This window comes from Mobula hypostoma, chromosome 2 (assembly GCF_963921235.1).
Source record: "Mobula hypostoma chromosome 2, sMobHyp1.1, whole genome shotgun sequence".
NCBI classification, from domain to species: domain Eukaryota; kingdom Metazoa; phylum Chordata; class Chondrichthyes; order Myliobatiformes; family Myliobatidae; genus Mobula; species Mobula hypostoma.
In genome coordinates, this window is record NC_086098.1 from 185,852,334 (window position 1) to 185,873,209 (window position 20,876).

Consider the following 20,876-nt stretch of genomic DNA (forward strand, 5'->3'; position numbering starts at 1 on the left):
CAGTGGATAAGCTGTCTCTGGAGGTAGAGACAGAGAGATTGAGGAGGAAGGTGTTGGAGATGGACCAATTAAATTTCAGGGCTGGGTGGAAGCTGGAGGCAAAGTTGATAAAGTCACTGAGCTCGGCATAGATGCAGGAAGCAGCTCCAATACAATTGTTGATGTAGCATAGGAAAAGAGGGGGAGTGACACCAGTGTAGGCTTGGAGCATCGACTGTTCCATGTAGCTGACAAAAAGGCAGGCATAGCTGGGACCCATGCAAGTATCCATGGCTACACCTTTGGTTTGAATGAAATGGGAGGAGCCAAAGGAGAAATTATTGAGAGTGAAGACAATTTCCGCTAGACGGAAGAGAGTGGTGGTGAAGGGTAACTGGTTGGGTCTGGTGTCCAAAAAGAAAATGAGAGCTTTGAGGCCTTCCTGATGGGGGACGGAGAAGTACAGGGACTGGACATCCATGGTGAATACAAAATGCTCAGGGCTAAGGAATTTGAAATCATATAGTGTTGAAATACAGTTCCTATGAGGTGCAAAGCGAACATCTATTTATTAAATTGAGACCTTTAGGACAGACACAGTTTAACATGGGAAGTTTGTTAGGATATTTCTGCCATTGTAATGTACATATATAATTGCACATTTGACTTTCTGAAAAGCACATGACATTTTGATATTATTTGAGCTTTTTCTTGTTTGGGGGAGAATTTAATGAATATACTTCCTGTCTCTTTGCTCCACACTCCAACTCAATAGGTGGTGGCAATGCCCTTACATTGGTCGTCAACTGCCATTAAGTTTCACAAGAAGTAACTGTTCAATTGTTTTTCAAAACAAACGTCAGAATGGGGAAGAAATGTGATCTAAGTGACTTTAATTGTTAGTGCCAGACAGGCTGTTTTGAGCATCTTAGAAACTGCTGATCTCCTGGGATTTCACACACAACAGTCCCACGAATTTACAGAGAAACATAAAACATCCAGTGAGCAGCAATTCTGTATGTAAAAAAGCCTTGTTTAGGAGAGAGGTCATTGACAATGGTTCAGGCTGACAGGAAGGAGGACAGTAACTCAAATAACTGCACATTACAAGAGCGTCTCTGAATGCACAACACGTCGATCTTTGAAGTAGATGGGATACAGCAGCAGAAGGCCATGAACATACACCCAGTAGCCATCTTATTAGGAGGTTCCAAATAAAGTGGCCTCTGAGTGTAAATGGAAAGCAAACTGCAGGACCAGCAGTAATCAGACAAGAGGTGATACTGCAAACTGTAAGACTTATTTTACATTTCATACCAGCAGTTCATCCCAATAATTGATCGTACATTTTTCCTAATTTCTCACATTGACTAACCCAAGATAGTACAAAGAGTGAAAGAGAAATGATAGAGAAATGCTATTTATAAAGATTTGGAGATAAGCCCTTGCGATTGACTCCCCAAATGGACACCAGAGGGAAGGAAAGGCGTCGTCTAGTTCAAGAGGAGGTGAGAGCAGTAGTGGAGGAGACGAGAGCCTGCAAGGCGGTGGGAATGAAGCAACAGGGAGCTTGGACAAGATGGGAGAATGCGGTTGACAGGAAAGTGACCTGGGCTGATCTTTGGAAAGCCGAACCACACCGCATCCAGTTTCTCGTCCAGGCAGTGTATGATGTGCTTCCAAGCCCATCAAACCTGCACACATGGGGCAAGGCAGAGTCATCTGCGTGCCCACTGTACTCCAAGCGAGGAACCCTGGAGCACATCCTCAGTGGCTGTGCAAGGGCACTTGGTGAGGGACGGTACAGGTGGAGGCATGATCAGGTCCTGAAGACCATCGCTGAAGCCGTCAGCGCAGGAGTTGAGTGGGCGAAGCGGTCCCGACCCTCCAAGCAGACCATTGCCTTTGTCAGAGCTGGGGAGCAGCCAATACCTGCCAAAACAACATCTGCAGGCATTCTGACCTCCGCAAGGGACTGGCAGCTGTTGGTGGACCTCGAAGGACAGCTGAAGTTCCCCAATCATATCACAGCCACCACCCTGCGACCAGACATTGTCCTGGTGTCTGAGTCTACTAAGCAAGTGGTGCTGCTGGAGCTGACAGTCCCATGGGAAGATAGCTTGGAAGAGGCCTTTGAAAGGAAGCTCTCCAAGTACGCAGGACTGGTCAGCAACTGTCAGCAGGCTGGATGGAGAGCGAGGTGTCTCCCAGTGGAGGTTGGTTGTAGGGGATTCATAGCCCGTTCTTTAGTTAGAGCCTTCAGCAATTTGGGCATCGAGGGAGAGAGGAAGAGGAGAGCCATCCGCAGTACCACCGATGCGGCAGAGAGGGCCTCAAGATGGCTGTGGCTCAAAAGAGGGGAGCCATGGAGTCATAAGTAGCTAGCCATCTGGACACAAGCTGGGGTCTGATCAGCCCGGCTGGGTCACCTGGAGGAGGTTGTATGATGTTGAAAGACCCGAAAAACCCGATGATTCCAGGAATATCACTGAAGATGTGTCCAGAAGCATCAGTAGACGTATGCACACAGCGGATCTATAAGGCACTCGACAAAGACGAATAAAAACAGAAGCAAGGTGTATGCGGAGTGGCCATTGTTGGAGCAGCCATTGTGTGAATGGGCAGTGGTAGAGTTGTTGGGCTTTGGCTCAACAAGCTTAGGAAAGAAGAGTCTGGGGCTCTAAGTTTCTGGTAAGCTTTTTTTTCCTCCTCTTTCTCTGTTAGTAAATGGCTAGTATGATGAAAATGGGTCCAGAGTTAATGGTATGTCCTTTGTATGAGATAGGTGAATTCTCAGGGACCTTCAGTCTCCCTGATAACAATATCTGCACCAAGTGCATCAATCTGCAGTGCGATGGATGACCTTCAGCCCATACAGGAGAATGAGGAAGTGATAGATAGAAGCTACAGGGAAGTAGTCAGCCCCAACTTACAGGAGCTTGGTAGCTGGGTGACTCTCAGAAGAGGGAACAGCAATGGGCAGCAAGTGCAGAGTACCCAATGACCGTTTCATCAATAATAAGTATACCTCTTCGGATAGGGGAAATGACCTACCAGGGCAAGCTGCAGTAATCGTGCCTCTGGTACAGAGTCTGGTTCAGTGGCTCAGAGGGACAGGGGACAGAGTGCAGTAGTGATAGGGGATCCATAGTTAGAGCGGTAGAACTGAGATTCTGGGGTTGTGAGAGATACACACAGATGGTCTGTTACCTCCCAGGTGCTGGGGTCAGGGATGTCTCAGAATGGGTCCACAGCACTCTAAAGGGGGAGAGTGAACAGCGTGAATCTGTGATATATATTGGTACCAATGACATAGGTAGGAAAAGGTCCTGAAGGAACAATATAGGGAGTTAGTTAGAAAGCTGAAAAGCAGGCCCTCTAGGATAGTAATCTCAGGATTGCTGCATGTGCCCTGCATCGATGAGGATATGAATAGGATGATTTGGCAGAGGAATGCGTAGCTGAAGAATTGGTGTAGGGGCAGGGTTTCAGATTTCTGGATCACTGGGATCCCTTCTTGTGAAGGTATGACCTGTACAAAAAGGAATGGTTACACCTGAACCCAAGCAGACCAATATCCTTGCGGGCAGGTTGGCTAGAGCTGTTGGGGAGGGTTTAAACTAATTTGGCAGGGGGATGGGACAAGTAGATGCATTGTGTAGTGAGACTCAGGAAGGACAAGTAGATGACATGGTTAAATTGCAGTCATTGGGTTGAGTTGAAGTGTAACATTGGGGCAAATTCAAAAAGGGTGATGAATGCAGGACTGAAGGTGTTATATTTGAATGCAGACAGTATATGGAATAAGGTAGATGATCTTGTAGTGCAGTTAGAGATAGGCAGGTGTGCGTCACTGAGTTGTGGCTGAAAGAAGATCATAGTTGGGAGCTAACGTTAAGGATACATCTTGTATCAAAGGACAGGTAGCGTAGTTCTGTGGTAAAAATGAAATCAAATGCTTCAAAAGAGGTGACATAGGATCAGAAGATGTGGAGTGCTTGTGAGTAAAGTTAAGAAACCTCAAGGGCAAAAATACCCTGATGAGCATTATATACAGGCCCCCGAACTGTAGCCAAAATGTAGAGTACAAATTACAACAGGAAATGGAAAAGACACATCAAAAGGGCAGTGTTACTATGGTCGTGGGGGATTTAAAGACCAACAGAAAGGAACTAAGAAAAGCCAGAAGGAAAGAAAAGATGAACTATGAAGGTAAACTAACCAATAATATGAAAAAGAGTATCAAACATTTTCTCTGATATATAGAATAAAAGAGAGGTGAGCGTGCATATCGAACCACTGGAAAATGATGCTGGAGATGCAGTGAATCTGCAGAATTCATTGCCAGAGATGGTTGTGGCGGCCAAGTCATTAGGTATATTTAATGCACAGATCGATAAGTTCTTAATCAGACAGGGCCTCAAAGGTTATGGGGAGAAAGCAGGACAATGGGGCTGTGAGGGATCAAAAAAAAAACAACCATGATGGAATGACGGAACAGACTTGATGGGTCAAATGGCCTAACTCTATTCCTATGTCCGATCACTTATGTGAGAAATACAGGGCTTTCTGTCATGTAAAGCAATAGAGGGAAACAAAAGTGAATTAACACTATCCAAAATACAAACTTAAATACTGAACTCATGAAAACTGGAATATCTTTAAACTTCAATCTCTCTGGCACAAATGACAGCATCTTTATGGCAAGTATTTCTTTGGCAAATATTTCAAAACATACATCAATCACAAACAAGCAAATATTAAATTCAGATTACATATTCATAAAACATAATGCAATGTCTTTTTGTCAATATTAAATTTCCTTTTCTTACAATCTCAGGAGCAGAGGAAATGCTTTTATGACAGCACTAAATTGAAAAAAGTTCAAATTGGATTCCCGAAATATACTCACAGTTGCTCAATATTGTCATTCAAATCTTGAGGCTCCTGGATTTGATCATTTTCATTGTGTTGATCTAGTTAATTATAGCCAGTCCTTAGAATAGCTGCTACAATTAACTTCAGCATTCAGGAACATACAAAAAGATAAATAGGAAATGAACTGCTCCTGATCGCCACCTAGTGGTCATTGTTGGAACTGTACCCATGCCACATTAAGAGAGAATTCGAGCAGACTAAATTCTAACAGCTGCAGAGGTTTGACATCTGCAAACCTGTGAGAAAATCCCGACCAGCGACGCCACACTGGGCAGTAGCCATGAGGAAAAATGACACTGAAGTAAAGAGGTAAATATAAAGTGAAGGAAAGATTTCTGAGTATATTAACAATAAAATACAGCATTTTATAAAATCAGAACAGTTCACTAATGCCTTGATTTTATTTTACAATACACTGTATTTGTTTTTAAACATCTTACACGCAACAGTTGCCCTAATCCTGGCTGCCCTTAACTGAGCAAATGGTACAAACTAACCACAAAGCCAATTAGATATTTTTGACTTCACCCCTATTTACAGAAAAGATGTATAAACTTGTTTACTTTTCAGTTTTTAAACTTTTTTTTTGGCTCTGGGTGTCTGTAGAAAGGCCAGCATTTATTCCCCATCCCTAATTTCTCCAGAGAGCACGGGATGAACCACCTACAACTGAGTGATTCTCCAGGCCACTTCAGGTCAATTTTGAAGACGCAACCATGTGGGTGGGTCTGGTGTCACATTAGATCATATAGATCAGCTATGATTGAATGTCAGTGCAGACTCGATGGACTGAATAATCTAATTTTGCTCCAACATCTTATGGTATGGGCCAGCTGTAAGGAAAGAGACTTGCATTTTAATTACCACAGCTCAGTTTTCGTTCCAAAGGTGTTTTATTCCTGAAAACTCAATGCCAACACTTCTCAGTGCATTCAATAATTCAGCCTTTGAAAGAACACTTCATTTTCTTTCATATACCTAATTTCCACAGGCTGATCAATGACTTGGGTCAATTATCCATTGTTTTCCTTTGTGTTCGAATCGCAGCATGAACACATTAAAAATCCAACAGCACTTCTCTGCACCTTTCCTTTGTGCTGATTAAATGGGTTTGAATATCATCGCAGGTAATAAAACTGATGTATTTGACATAGGAATTTATTTTACTCTCATTGCAGAAATACATCCTACCTCAGGCTTCACAGAAAATTGTTTTTTTGTACAGTTATAATTTCAATTTACTAATTGAAAGCTTCAATTACTATGCAGATCCTTTATATTTATGTGCAATGTTTTAAAATCTGAAGTTGGCTGCCTGCAAAATGTAATAATTAACTTCTATCTTCAACTTTTCTTAAGACCGTAAGGTCATAAGATATAGGAGCAGAAGTAGGACATTTGGCCCATCGAGTCTGCTCCGCCATTCAATCATGGGCTGATCCAATTCTTCTAGTCATCCCCACTCCCCTGCTTTCACCCGATACCCTTTGATGCTCTGGCTAATCAAGAACCTATCTATCTCTGCCTTAAATACACCCAGTGACTTGGCCTCCACAGCCGCTCGTGGCAACAAATTCCACAGATTTCCCACCCTCTGACTAAAGTCTTTTCTCCGCATCTCAGTTCTAAAAGGACGTCCTTCAACCCTGAAGTTGTGTCCTTTTGTCCTAGACTCCCCTACCATGGGAAATAACATTGCCATATCTAATCTGTTCAGGCCTTTTAACATTCGGAATGTTTCTATGAGATCCTCCCTCATTCTCCTGAACTTCAGGGAATACAGCCAAGAGCTGCCAGACATTCCTCATATGGTAACTCTTCCATTGCTGGAATAATTCTTGTGAACCTTCTCTGAACCCTCTCCAATGTCAGTATATCCTTTCTAAACTAAGGAGCCCAAAACTGCACACAATACTCCAAGTGTGGTCTCAAAAGTGCCTAACTGACTAGAAACTCAAATTCTTTGCATCCTGCCAAGCATAAGGAACTTAAAATCTTCTTCAATAAGCTGAAAATCAAACTTCTGATTAGTATGAGCCAATTTCCAAGGAAATCGCTGGAATGTTTGAATAGTTCAGATGAGGAAGTCCATGACTCAAGAATCCTTGAATTGCCAGATTCCTACGGAAACACTAATTCAGAAGGTGTCCCCATTGTTTTATTTCTCTGCATTCTGTCTCACTGAAGCAGGAAATGGAATAAAATTTAATCATCCCATTTTGCTTTCAATGAACAATTCAGGCACAACCAGCCATCCTAGGCCACTGACCACTGGTATATGATTGAACACTAAACATAAAAACAGACCACTGAGACTCTCCCTCATCATTAGGTGACACAAAGAGAGCACTTCTCTTTTTATTACTCAATCGCAGGTGATCCTGAAGTTAAAAATCAAAGAAAAAGTGAAATGCCCCTACACCCAAAGATCAACCAAGTTCCCCTGTCCCCATTACTGCCTGAAAAATAAGTCCAGGATTTGAGCAGGAGATTCCCCATTCTCATTGTAATTCCCCAGTTAAGATTTCTACTGCAATGCTGTGAGGTTTTTTTTATTTTAGCATTTTTCTGCAAAAGCAGTGTGTCCTGCTGGTAAGAGTATTTTGGCTTCAGTAAAGATAAGGAGCAATGCTGTCCAAATTAAGAACGTTGTGTCAGCCAGTCAGGATTGTCTGGGCACGTGTTGTAACTCAGATTTCTGGAGGACAGTAGTCTGGTTTGATTTTTTTGGTGGGAGGTGCAGGGAGAAGAGCACCAGGGAAGATAGCTGGAGGATCCCATCTGAAGAGGAGCTCCTTTGTACAAGGAGTGCTTTGCAAGACAAAGGATTTCAAGAAGGGAAGTTCTACTCATGGCTGGTGTCTTTCATGCAGAACGTTTTCCACTGAGGCAAGGGGAGAAAAAAAACCAGAGGACATGGGTCAAGGGTGAAGGGGGAAAAGTTTAAAGAGAACATTGTGGGGGGGCCTCTTCACACAGAGGGTGGTGGGAGTGTGGAATGAGCTGCCAGACGAGGTGGTAAATGTGGGTTCTTTTTTAACATTTAAGAATAAATTGGACAGATACACGGATGAGAGGTGTATGGAGGGATATGGTCCGTGTGCAGGTCAATGGGACTAGGCAGAAAATGGTTCGGCACAGCCAAGAAGGGCCAAAAGGCCTGTTTCTGTGCTGTAGTTTTTCTATGGTTTCTAACTTGGGTTCAACTTGTCAGTACAGCGACACACCTGACTACTCCAGAAATGAGCTCCAACATTTATTTGCACATTGGACTGGCTTAACTGTAAAGAGCCCTTTTATTTTTTTTTTCTTTTTTCTGTAACTGTTTATTAAAGTTGAAAATTTGGTTAACATATTTCCTTTGTAATTTTATGCTGATGTACGATCTGTTATTTTTCTGGCAATTATTAACTTTACACATGGCAGTACTTACACAGCATTCTCTACAATCAATGTTCTTGATTCAGAACATCCCAACTTTCCTGTTTGGTTGAACCCTGAATCATGCTGACCCTAGACGTATATGAAAGGTGGCCTTCTCACCGATGAGTCACGTGGCTGTTAGCAGAGTTAGCTAATGAGCCAAGTTTGTACACGAGCCCAGTGAGAGGGTTAAATCCCCCGTCCATTGCTGCTGAAGGCAGAAAACTCCATCTCCCCAACACCCAGGTTGTCTCAAACACAAGAGATTCTGCAGATGGTGGAAACCCAAAGCAACAAATACAAAATGCTAAAGGAAGTTCCTCTCCATCTTTGGAGAGGAATAAACAGTCAACATTTCGGGCCAAGATCCTTCATCTGGACTGGCAAGGAAGGGGAGAGAAAGTCAGAACATCCACTGATGATGCCTGACTTGCTGAGTTCCTCCATCATTTCGTGTGTGTTACTTGGGTTTCGTGGCTCACTTTGGGCAAGTTATGAACCTCAGCCAATAAAGAATTTCTGCCCTGCTTATTCAGGACAGTAAGTGCAGCTCAACACCGTCCCACAGTAGCAGTGGATTCTCAATGAAAATCTCGTTTGCAGCTGAGAATTCATCTGGTATACCCAGGAAAATAGATCATGATCGTGAATATCTGACATAGCCCTAGTAGTTTCTCATCCTTAAGGAAAACTTGCACCCTCCCCTTGCCTTTGTCATCTGCTTACAATGACAATCTACTTCAAAGAGCAACCTGACTGGAGGTACTCACCGGATCAAGCAGCATCTGTGGGAGGAAAGGTATAATCGACATTTTCGGTCCAAACCTGCAGGGTTTTGGTCCAAAATGTCAAAAATTCCTTTCCTCCCACAGATGCTTCTCAACCCACTAAGTTCTCCAGCAAATTATTTTGGGCTCCATCACACACAGATTTGTGCCTTTGTGACAACCTTCTTGATTGTCAAATGTTAAATCGGTAGGCACAAGGAACAAAAGCAATATGGATATTGGTTTTGAGTTAAACAATATGCTTGAAGCTATGTAACCTTCATGCAAAACCATTGGTTGGAGTTCGATTTACAATCCCAACTAGGAGCAGAAGACGATGGTGCTGCCCCTATCCACATTCAGAGATCAGAAGAAAAATGTAATTAGAGGCAATTCTTACCGGTTCTGGTGATTTAGAAGGCAGCAAGATTGATAATATGCAGATGATTTGGAAAATTGCCCCTAGGAACAGGCCGTATCGCAGAATGTTGTCAAAGAATGTGGGTTCAGGTACTTCTGGAGGTGTCAAATCAAACTCTGTAGCCATTCTGTTTCTTCCTGTCGTCTGGAGGTCCTTTGCAAAGTTTTACAATATCTTGGTCTTTTTCTGTCACTGTTTTTATCTATACAGAGAGAAAAGGCAAGGATGTAATGGCTAAGGCTTTAATCAGGCTTTGGTCAGATCATATTTGAAGTATTGTGAGCTGTTTTTGGCCCCATATATAAGGAAGGGTGTGCTGGCATTGGAGAGGTCCCAGAGGAGGTTTACACGAACTATCTCAGAAATTAAAGGGTTAACATAAGGAGTTAATTTGATAGCTCTGGGCTGGTACTCACTGGAGTTTAGAAGAATGGGGGGGGGGCGGTGGGAGATATCTCATTGAAATCGACAAAATATTGAAAGGCCTGGACAGAGTGTACATGGAGAAGATGTTTCCAATATTGGAGAGGCTCGGACCAGAAAGCACAGCCCCAAAGTAAAATGTCCCTTAGAAGGGAGAGGAGGAGGGGGTATTTTGTTAGACAGAGTATCATGCCTTTGTGGAATTTATTTCCACAGACACCCAGAGGCCAAGTCACTGGGTATATTTAAAGCAGAGGGTGACATGTTCTCGATTAGTAGGGGCGTCAAAGGATACAGGGAGAAGGCAGGAGAATAGGCTTAAGAGGGAAAATAAATGGTCTATGATCTAAAAATGGAGAATAATTGGCTGAAATGTAGTTGCAAGTGATATTGATGGTGTCTAAAGTAAACCATTCATTTTAAAACCCCTGATATTGACAAGTCTAAAGCACCACTCTGAAGTGCCGTACACAACATCTTCTTAAGTTTCCACTACAATATGTCGCTGTGTGAATAGGGTTGTAACTCACTACTGTCAAGTTTTTCAGGAATGCCTGCATGGAGGCATGAGCAAATAAAGTGAAGTATTTATTTGAAAACCGTCACATGTCCCCTCTTCTAAGGGAATACAAATGACACAGAGAGGCTGCAAAATGTTTAGGAGAGTGGCTCCAGGGATATTAGGGGAAAATGTTGAATAACTTGGAATTTGTGACAGAAGTGTTGAAAATAATGAGAGATCCAGAGAGAACTACTGTAACTCATCATCGTGTGCCATGTCGTTTGACTTTGGCAATCATGGTCAACCATGATTGTTACCATGATTGTTCTTAATAAATTTTTCTACAGAACTAGTTTGCATTGCCTTCTTCTGGCCAGTGTCTTTACAAGATGGGTGACCTCAGCCATTATCAATACTATTCAGAGCATGTCTGCCTGGCGTAGGAGGCCACATAACCAGGACTTGCGATATGCACCAACTACTCATATGGCCATCCACCACCACGTGGCCTCATGGGGCCCTGATCGTTGAACCTAAGCGGGTGCTACACCTTACCTAAGGGTGGCCTGCTGGCTAGTGGTGGGAAGGAGCACCTCATGCTTCCTTTATTGTGGTTGTTGTTCCTCTCCGTGCCTTATGACGCATTCAGTGGCAACCTTGCCATTTCATTAACATTTTTGTCTCTTTTTTTTTAAATGAGGCTCAGTTGCTAGCTCAACGCTCACCCAGCACGGGTGGAAAGTGGGCAAGGAGCCGGCCGGATTTGAACCTGGGATCACTCGCCTTGAAGTCCGGTGTGAATGCCACTACATCATCAGCCTGCTCAGTTCCTTTGGTAAAGACATCACCCCCAACCATCACACCCCCCCACCGCCACCCTACTGTCATTATCCATGGAATTGTTGGAGATGTAAAATTTAAAGACACGAGCAAAAAATGAGGAAAAAGTTCTCTTCAGCAAAGTTGTTAGTATCTGGAATGGATGATAGGGCCCTCCCACCCCAGATATTCTTTCCTCTCCTCCATGCAACTGGGCAGAAAATACAAAAGCCTGAAAGCACCCTACTCTCCCCACGATCTTCCATTCACGCTTCCATGGTAAGGGCAGCATGGTAGTGCGGCAGCTAGCGTAACGCTTTGCAGTGACAGCGGCTGTGCTTCAATTTCCACCACCATACCCAGCACATGTTAGACTGCATTGGTCGCTGATCCAAATTACACATCTCCCTTATGTTTCCATAAGACCATAACACATAGGAGCAGAATTAAGCCATTTGGCCCATCAAGTTCGCTCCATCATTTCATCACAGTCGATCCATTTTCCCTCTCAGTCCAATCTCCTGCTTTCTCCTCATATCCCTTCATGACTAATCAAGAATCTATCAACCTCTGCCTTAAATATACCCAATGATTTGACCTCCACAGCTGTCTGGAGCAACAAATTCCACTGATATGTAAGTGACAAACAAAGCAAATCTTCGTTACTCATCAATTACACCCAATGTTCACATCTCCTTCATTCTGATTGCTCGATTGGTAAAGTTACTTCTGAATTCCCCATTTTATATCTTATTGAACATTCTTTATTGATCATTTTTGCCCCCCCAAATCTGAAGAATATTCTCCCTACTCTTATTTCATCATTCACTCTTAACCTTCTCTTTTCAAAAGAAGACAACCTGTTCATTCGTCCTTTGCTGGAAGCAATAACCTGGCAGTTCTGCTAGTATCTTCATGGAGATTAGAATCATGGCAAAGCACTCAAAGGAAGATCTAACCAAAATTCAATGTAATTTTTGCACAACTTATCTTCATTTTTAGACAATTCTCTGGAAATAAACTGTAGAGCAGGAACTCCCAACCCAGAATCCATGGACCCCTCAATTAATGGTACGGCTCCATGGCATAAAAAATACCCCATGCTCTAGAGCTTGGTTTTCTTTTTATGTATGCCCCTTTAGTCCATATTTCTTCCTAGTCCCCCGTTCTCCTGAGGGGAGTATTTGCTAAAATAAATGCAAACTCATTTCTCACTAATCTTTGGAATCCTCTATTCAGAGGCCCGTAGATGTTCTGTCATGAAGGGTATTCAGGGCTGAGATTAAGAATTATCAGCAAGCAGTGTAAAAAAAGTAGTGAGGTAGTGTTGATGGGTTCAATGTCTATTCAGAAATCTGCTGGCAAAGGGGAAGAAGCTGTTCCTGAATCATTGAGTGGGTGGACCTCTGGACCTCCTTCCTGAAGGTAGCAATGAGAAGAGGTCATGACCTGGGTGATGGAAATACTTTATAGGGTTAAGGCCTTAAGATGGTTCTGAGTGGATAATCTTCCATGACCTCATGCAGCTATTTTATTGCTTGCTGTTATGAAATATCTCAGCCACTGAAACTCATACAATGACATGCCAAGTTTTAAACTTCATTATAGTATCTTTATAGTTGTCCTTTGATGCTACCAAACATAGGAGATGACTGCAATTTCACCGAATACTGGGGGAACTCAGCAAGTCAGGTGTCATCTATGGTGGGAAATAAACAGTAGACATTTCGGGCAGGTATAGGTTTATTGGCTCATTTGCCTCCATAAATGCTGTCAAATTTGATGAGCTCTCCCACCATTTTGTGTATGTTGCTCAAGATTTCCAGCATATGCAGAATCTCGTGTCTCTGCAAACCGTCTCGGAAAAAAAGTGACGTAACAGACTTTTAACATCGTAAACCAGCGAGTTGTTTGTTATGTCTCCCCGCTCGCTGGGAATATGGAGACACTCCTGTCTCCCTCATTAGGGAGAGATAGAACACTGGGTGAAATGCAAAGCCTTTGGGGTACATAGATAGATAGATAGATATACTTTATTGATCCCGAGGGAAATTGGGTTTTGTTACAGCCGCACCAACCAAGAATAGAGCGTAAATATAGCAATACAAAAACCACAAACAATCAAACAACAAAATGCAAACTATGCCAGATGGAAATAAGTCCAGGACCAGCCTATTGGCTCAGGGTGTCTGACCCTCCACGGGATTGCAAGTCTGTGTCTTTGCTATTGCTTTGCTCACGCTTGAGTGCTTGGTGGCGGTGCCCATGTTTGCTTTGTTTTTATTGGATTGTTGCTTGCTGCCGCTTACGTGGGGGGGGACAGCTGGGGGTGCTTCGGGGTTCTAACATTTAACTGTCATTCATTCTTTGGGGCACTCCTCTGTTTTCATGGATGCTTGCGAAGAAAAAGCATTTCAGGATGTATATTGTGGACATTTCTCTGACATTAAATGTACCTTTGAAACCTTGAATCTCTGAAATTGTAACACTGTGTTTTTGACTCTAAATTCTAAAATATTAAATTAGAAATATAAAGTGTAGGCAACAGCCTGAGCAGAGATAATTTCTGGGTCCATCTAATACCACTGCAAGTACCTACTCTACCTCTCCCTCTTGCATGCAGATAGCTACCCACTTGATAATTTGTTCCCTGGAATCACTCCAATAACTTTCTGTGCCACTTTATCCACCTTGGTTACCCAAATATCTTTGCTCTTTCTTCTGTTCCCATTGTCAGGGCCAATAAAACGAATTTGCCTCTCCAATCTTCGAGTGCTGCTCATCAAGCTTTATGGGTCCACTACACGAGAAACTCGTGGACCCAGAATAATTAAACACGCATATTCATATTCCTTGACTTTGACATACTCTAGGTCAGACAGCTGTGATGACCTTAAGACCATAAGACATAGCAGCAGAATAAGGCCAGTTGGCCTATCGAGTCTGCTCCACCATTGCATCATGGTCGATTTATTATCCTTCTCAACCCCATTCTCCTCATAACCTTTGACACCCTTATTAATCAAGAAGCTATCAAACTCTACTTTAAATATACTCTATCTAATCCTCCACAGCCATCTAAGACAATGAATTCCACAGATTCACCAGCCTCCAGCTAAAGAAATTCCTCTTCATCTCAGTTCTAAAGGAACATCGTTCTATTGTGAGGCTGAGCCCTCTGGTCCTAGACTCACCCATTATAGGAAGCATCCTCTCCATGTCCACTCTATCTAGGCCTTTCAATATTCGGTAGGTTTCAATAAGATTACCCTTCATTCTTCTAAACTCTAGCAAGTACAGGCTGAGAGGCATCAAACACTCCTCATATGTTAACTCTTTCATGCCCAGGATCATCCTTGATAACCTTCTCTGGACCCTCTCTTTTTTGACTTTGTCACATATTTTATTGAATAGCAATTTACCGTTGGTTCATTATATTAAATGATGAGGGTATACCCACATATAAATCCTGGAGCTTGTATAAATTGTTGAGATAAAAATTTGCTGTCTGACATTCTTTGATTATATACTAAAGTGTAGACAGTCAGATGTGAAATAAGACTGTATCTCTGATGTCTAGGTTTTAAATCGACTTGTTTCACAAACTTACCAAGAGAAAATACTTTCCCAAGTATCAATTTGTACTTCATTTAATGGAATGAGCAAAGATTTAGCAACACCATTAATTTCAGATCTACAAAGCATTAATATCTGATCTAGTAGGAAGCCATGTCTACATAAAATAGTGACCTAAGAAATCATAATCGGGTCACTGACGAAGGTCATGAAATGTGTTGCTTTGAGGCAGCGTCGTACATAATAAACACCTTAAATTACAATAAGAAATATGCAGTAGATTCTGGTTAGATAGAACACATTGAGACCGGTACATTCTGGCCCAATTAAGTGGCTGTCCCAGTTAGCCAAATTTTCATATAGTTTAAAAGTTATATAAAAAAAGACAAATGACTTTTTAACTGAGTAACTATTCATGTATTTAAATGAAATACAGAACGAATAAGAACATTGACAATACCTTGACAGTACAATAAAACTGTGTATCAGTTTCTAATAGTTAACATCGGAGGGATTCATCTGCTGTGTTCTTTTGATTGTAAATGAACAAAAGTCAGCACAGACACCTAGTGCAAAAAGTGGACCGCCTTCATACAACGCTTCAGGCAATTGCATCCTCCAAACCTTCACTTTCATGTAACATCAAGATGATTGTCGATACCTTCAAATACTTTGTACTTCCTAACTTGCCAGAGCAGTGAAGTCATTCATTTTCACTCCTGGCCCATTTCTGGCATCCCCAAGCCTGAATGCTTGAAACCAGAGTGAGCAATACAGCTCTGAATTGTCTTACTGCTTATTTCTCACCTGTGATTACTGACAAAAATCACTGCTTTTTCCAGCACAAACACATGAACTGACATTACTTAAAAACTGATCACTCTAAGTACAGTATCTACTCACCATGAAAGTGCACGAGACTGATGCTAGTTAGAAACTGTTCAGCGTTAATCTCCTACCCAAATTAAGCAGCATAGTATCCCAAATGAAAAAATGGAATCCCGGCTATTTTCTTGATTTCATTTTTGTTCTTTATGAGTTCTAATTAAATGGCTGCACTGATTAACCAACAGCCCAATTAACCGGAATCCACGGAATAAAAAAAAAATTTAAAAGGTCGTGCAAGAAGAGAGCAAAATTAGTGAGGGAGCATTCAGGGGTTGGTTTATTATTCGTTCAGAAATCTGACGGTGGAGGGGGAGAAAGCTGATCCTAAAACATTGAGTGTATGTCTTCAGGTTCCTGTACCTCCTCTCTCCTGTAACAAGGACAGAGAGCACACCTTGGGTGACATGGGACCTCAATGATGAATGCCACCTTTCTGAGGCATTGCCTTCTGCAAAAGTCCTCAATGTATGGGGCGGGGGGTCTCATGTCCCAGAAAAGGCTTGGACGTATTTGAAGCCCTTCATTCCCTAAGAACTCTCCAGTGAGCTTTGCAGCCCCATCAAGTACTTTGGGAGCTGTTACAACATAATGGAAAAATGTGAGTCCAGTTGAACATGCTCATCATCCCATTCAAGCTATTTTTACCTACTTCCATACACTCTCCAGATTTGCACTGGAGTCTTGGCAGGAAGTGGAACAATTCAAGAAGGGGGAAATCTGGCTGATTTTTCCTGGTCTTAGGTGGCAGAATTGAAACATTGTAACAATGCCCCCATTCAATACCCACCAAGGATTTGTATGCAGCAGTCCACAAACTTACATCAGCACTGCTCTCGACAATCACAGCCACACATTTTCTGTGGTTTAATGCAGGGGTCCCCAACCTTTTTTGCACTGCGGACCGGTTTCATGTTGACAATATTTTGCGGACCGGCCAACCCCGGGTTGGGGGGGGGTGGGGGGGTAGGGTTGACAACGGACAAGAGTAGAGCCAAATACGTTGTTTGCACAGAGAGACTACAATGACCATGAAGCCGTGTGCGGGCACCAGTGCGCATGCGTGCTTTGCGCATGTATGTATGTGCCCATTTTTTCTACAAATCGCTTTTGGCGATACTGGTCGCGGGGGGGGGTTGGGGGATGTTAATCACGACCGGAATATAGGTGATAAATGGCTAATACACTCAATTTCGTTTCTAAAAGGGTCTATCTAATGAATTTAATATTAAACATACAGCGCATATTTTCCTCGCATGAATATAGCGATAAGTCAATTATCAGGGAAGGACAGGGGAGCTTGAAGTAAGTGTTGAACGAACTTCCAGTAGAAGTGGTAGAGGCAGGTTCAATATTATTTAAAGAAAAATTGGATAGGTATATGGACAGGAAAGGAATGGAGGGTTATGGGCTGAGTGCAGGTCGGTGGGACGAGGTGAGAGTAGCGTCCGGCACGGACTAGAAGGGCAGAGATGGCCTGTTTCCGTGCCGTAATTGTTATATGGTTATATAAGTAAGTCAACAGCATCATAACATTTTAAGTAACGTTTGGATATTAAAGACACAGCACATATTTTCTCCGTATGAACATATAAAATCATTGCAACCAATATCACTAAATCAGTGGGAGCCCCGGGCTTGTTTTCCCTCAACAAGACGGTCCCATCGAGGGGTGATGGGAGACAGCGATACTCGAAGGAGGTTCCTTATGTCCAGTCTATTCCGCAATTTAGTTTTCGTTGCATTCATTGCAGAGATATGTTGGAAATGGAAGCAACGTTTTCAGTGCTTTCGTGGCTATCTCAGGATATTCAGCCTTGACTTTGATCCGGAATGCCGGCAGAGATGTTATGTCAAACATACTTTTCAGCCCGCCGTCATTTGCAAGCTCGAGGAGTTGATCTTCTTCCCGCACTGACATGGATGGCGCACGGGTAATGACCTTGCATGCTTAATGGCTCAACAGTGGCCGTGACAGGGAATGAGGAAAGATGCAGCTGACTCATATCACCAAATCATGTCGTTTCATCACGGCCCGGTAACGCATGCTCTGCAGCCCGGTGGTTGGGGACCACTGGTTTAATGGACTCTACCTTCCCAAAGTTTACCATGTATCAAGAGTTGGCAACAATGTCAAGACAGCTGTGCCTCATAACCATCCAGAACTTAATTGTCTATTCTAGTGAAACAGTACAGCAGAGTGCTGGTCCTTCAGCTCACAATGTTGTGCTGACTCTTTAACCTATTCAAACATCAATTTACCCTTTCCCTCCCACATAGCCCTCCATTTTTCTTTCATCTGCATGCCTACCCTAAAGTCTCTGAAATGTCCTTAATATATCTGCCTCTATCACCACCACCCCTGGGAGTACGTTCCATGCACCCATCACTCTATGTAAAAAAAACTGCCTCTTACACCTGCCCTCACCCCCCCTTCCATATTTACCTCCAACCACTTTAAAGTTATGCCCCTCGTATTAGCCATTTCTGCCCTGGGAAAATGTCTCTGACTATCCCCTCCATTTATGCCTCTTATCTTGTGCACCTCTATCAACACACCTCTCAACCTCCTCTCCAAGAAGGAAAGACCTGGTACACGCAATCTACCTCATAAGACATCTCTCTAATCCTGGCGGCATCCTGGTACACCTCCTCTGCACCCTCTCTAAAGACTATAGAAAATCAAAACAAAATATATTCTGGAACTCTAAAATAACAACCTGCTGGATATATTCAATAGTATGCAAAATACAGGAAGAAACACAATTCAGAATTTCAGAAATCAGAATGTTTCATATTCTGATTGAGGATCTCCACCATAAACCATCAGCTCCATTTCTGTTCTCACAGATGTGCCTGACCTGCTGAATATTTCCAGCATTTCTTGTTTTTGTAAACATTAGAGTCCAATAACAAAGGCCGCCCAGAATAACTAAGGCGTGCAGTAAAGTAAATTATCAGAGTACATATGTGTCACCATATTACCACCCTGAGTATCCACAGTTTCCAAGATATCTTCAAGGAGCGGTGCCTGAGAAAGGTGTTGTCCACTATTAAGGACCCCCATCACTCAGGACATGCCCTCTTTTCACTGGTACCATCAGGAAGGAAGTACAGAGGCCTGAAGCCACACACTCAATGATTCAGGAACAGCTTCTTCCCATCTGCCATCCAATTTCTAAATGGACATTGAAAACCCATGAATACTACCTCACCTTTTTTAAGAAATTATTTTTGTTTTTGCTCTATTTTTAATTTAACTGTGTATATATATTATATAACAAATGAATAAATTACTATATGTGTGTGAGTATATATATATATATATATACACACACACACAAACCCCATTTCCAGAGAAGTTGGGATATTTTCCAAAATGCAATAAAAACAAAAATCTGTGATATGTTAATTCATGTGAACCTTTATTTAACTGACAAAAGTACAAAGGAAAGGTTTTCAATAGTTTTACTTACCAACTTAATTGTATTTTGTAAATATACACAAATTTAGAATTTGATGGCTGCAACACACTCAACAAAAGTTGGGACAGAGGCATGTTTACCATTGTGTTACATTAATAACACTTTTTAATCATTTTGGATACTCATTGTAGTAGATTTGCAATTGGAAATTTTGTCCATTCTTGCTTGATATAAGACTTCAGCTGCTCAACAGTCCGTGGTCTCCGTTGTCTGATTCTCCTCTTCATGATGCACCATACATTTTCAATAGGAGATAGATCTGGACTGGCAGCAGGCCAGTCAAGCACACGCACTCTGTCTTTACAAAGCCACGCTGTTGTAGCCCGTGCAGAATGTGGTCTGGCATTGTCCTGCTGAAATAAGCATGGACGTCCCGGGAAGAGACATCGCCTTGATGGCAACATATGTCTCTCTAAAATCCTAATATACGCCTCGGAGTCAATAGTACCTTCACATACATGCAACTCCCCCATGCCGTGGGCACTGATGCACCCACATACGATCACAGATGCTGGCTTTTGCACCTTTTGCTGATAATGATCTGGGTGGTCGTTTTCATCTTTGGCACGGAGAACTCGACGCCTTTTTTCCGAAAACTAGCTGAAATGTGGACTCATCTGACCACAGCACACGGTTCCACAGTCTTTCGGTCCATCTGAGATGAGCTCGGGCCCAGAGAACTCGCCGGTGTTTCTGCATAGAGTTGATGTATGGCTTCCTCCTTGCGTAATACAGTTTCAAGTTGCATTTCTGGATGCAGCAACGGACTGTGTTGAGTGACAGTGGTTTTCTGAAGTACTCCTGAGCCCAGGTGGCTATAATTGTCACAGTAGCATGACGGTTTCTTAGGCAGTGCCGTCTGAGGGCTCGAAGATCACGCGCATTCAAGTGGTTTCTGACCTTGCCCTTTACGCACTGAGATGTCTCTGAATTCTCTGAAACTTTTCACAATATTATGTACTGTAGATGTTGAAAGACCTAAATTCTCTGCAATCTTGCATTGAGAAATGTTCCTTCTGAACTGACTAACAATTCTCTCATGAATTTTGGCACAAAGGGGTGAGCCACGACCCATCCTTGCTTGCAAAGACTAAGCCTTTGATGGACGCTACTTTTATACCCAGTCATGATACCTCACCTGCTACCAATTAGCCTGCATAATGTGGAGTCTTCCAAACCGGTGTTACTTGAATATTCTGTGCACTTTTCAATCTTATTTTAACTCTGTCCCAACTTTTGTTGAGAGTGTTGCAGCCATCAAGTTCTAAATTTGTGTATATTTACAAAATACAATTAAGTTGGTCAGTAAAACTATTGAAAATCTTTTCTTTGTACTTTTGTCAGTTAAATAAAGGTTCACGTAAATTAACATATCACAGATTTTTGTTTTTATTGCATTTTGGAAAATATCCCAATTTTTCTGGAAATGGGGTTTGTATGTTTGTGTACACACACACACACACACACATATATATAGTAATTTATTCATTCTTTCTATAATGATCATGTATTGCATTGTACTGCTACTGCTAAGTTAACAAATTTCATGACACATACTGGTGATATTAAATCTGATTCTGATTTTCTTGCAGGCATTCATAGAAAATACAGAGGAAAAACCTTAGAATCGATGAAAAACTGCACACAAATATGGAGAA

General features: G+C 42.3%; 1 protein-coding gene across 1 annotated transcript in view; it reads right to left on the reverse strand.

Moving 5' to 3' along the window:
* manbal (mannosidase beta like) overlaps nucleotides 1-20,876 on the reverse strand; it is a 74,250-nt gene that overhangs the window by 49,290 nt on the left and 4,084 nt on the right. Inside the window, exon 2 of the mRNA XM_063074542.1 lies at nucleotides 9,508-9,730. Within this exon, the coding sequence (XP_062930612.1) occupies nucleotides 9,508-9,654 (147 nt within the window). The 5' untranslated portion in view covers nucleotides 9,655-9,730. The remainder of the gene's footprint in view (nucleotides 1-9,507; nucleotides 9,731-20,876) is intronic.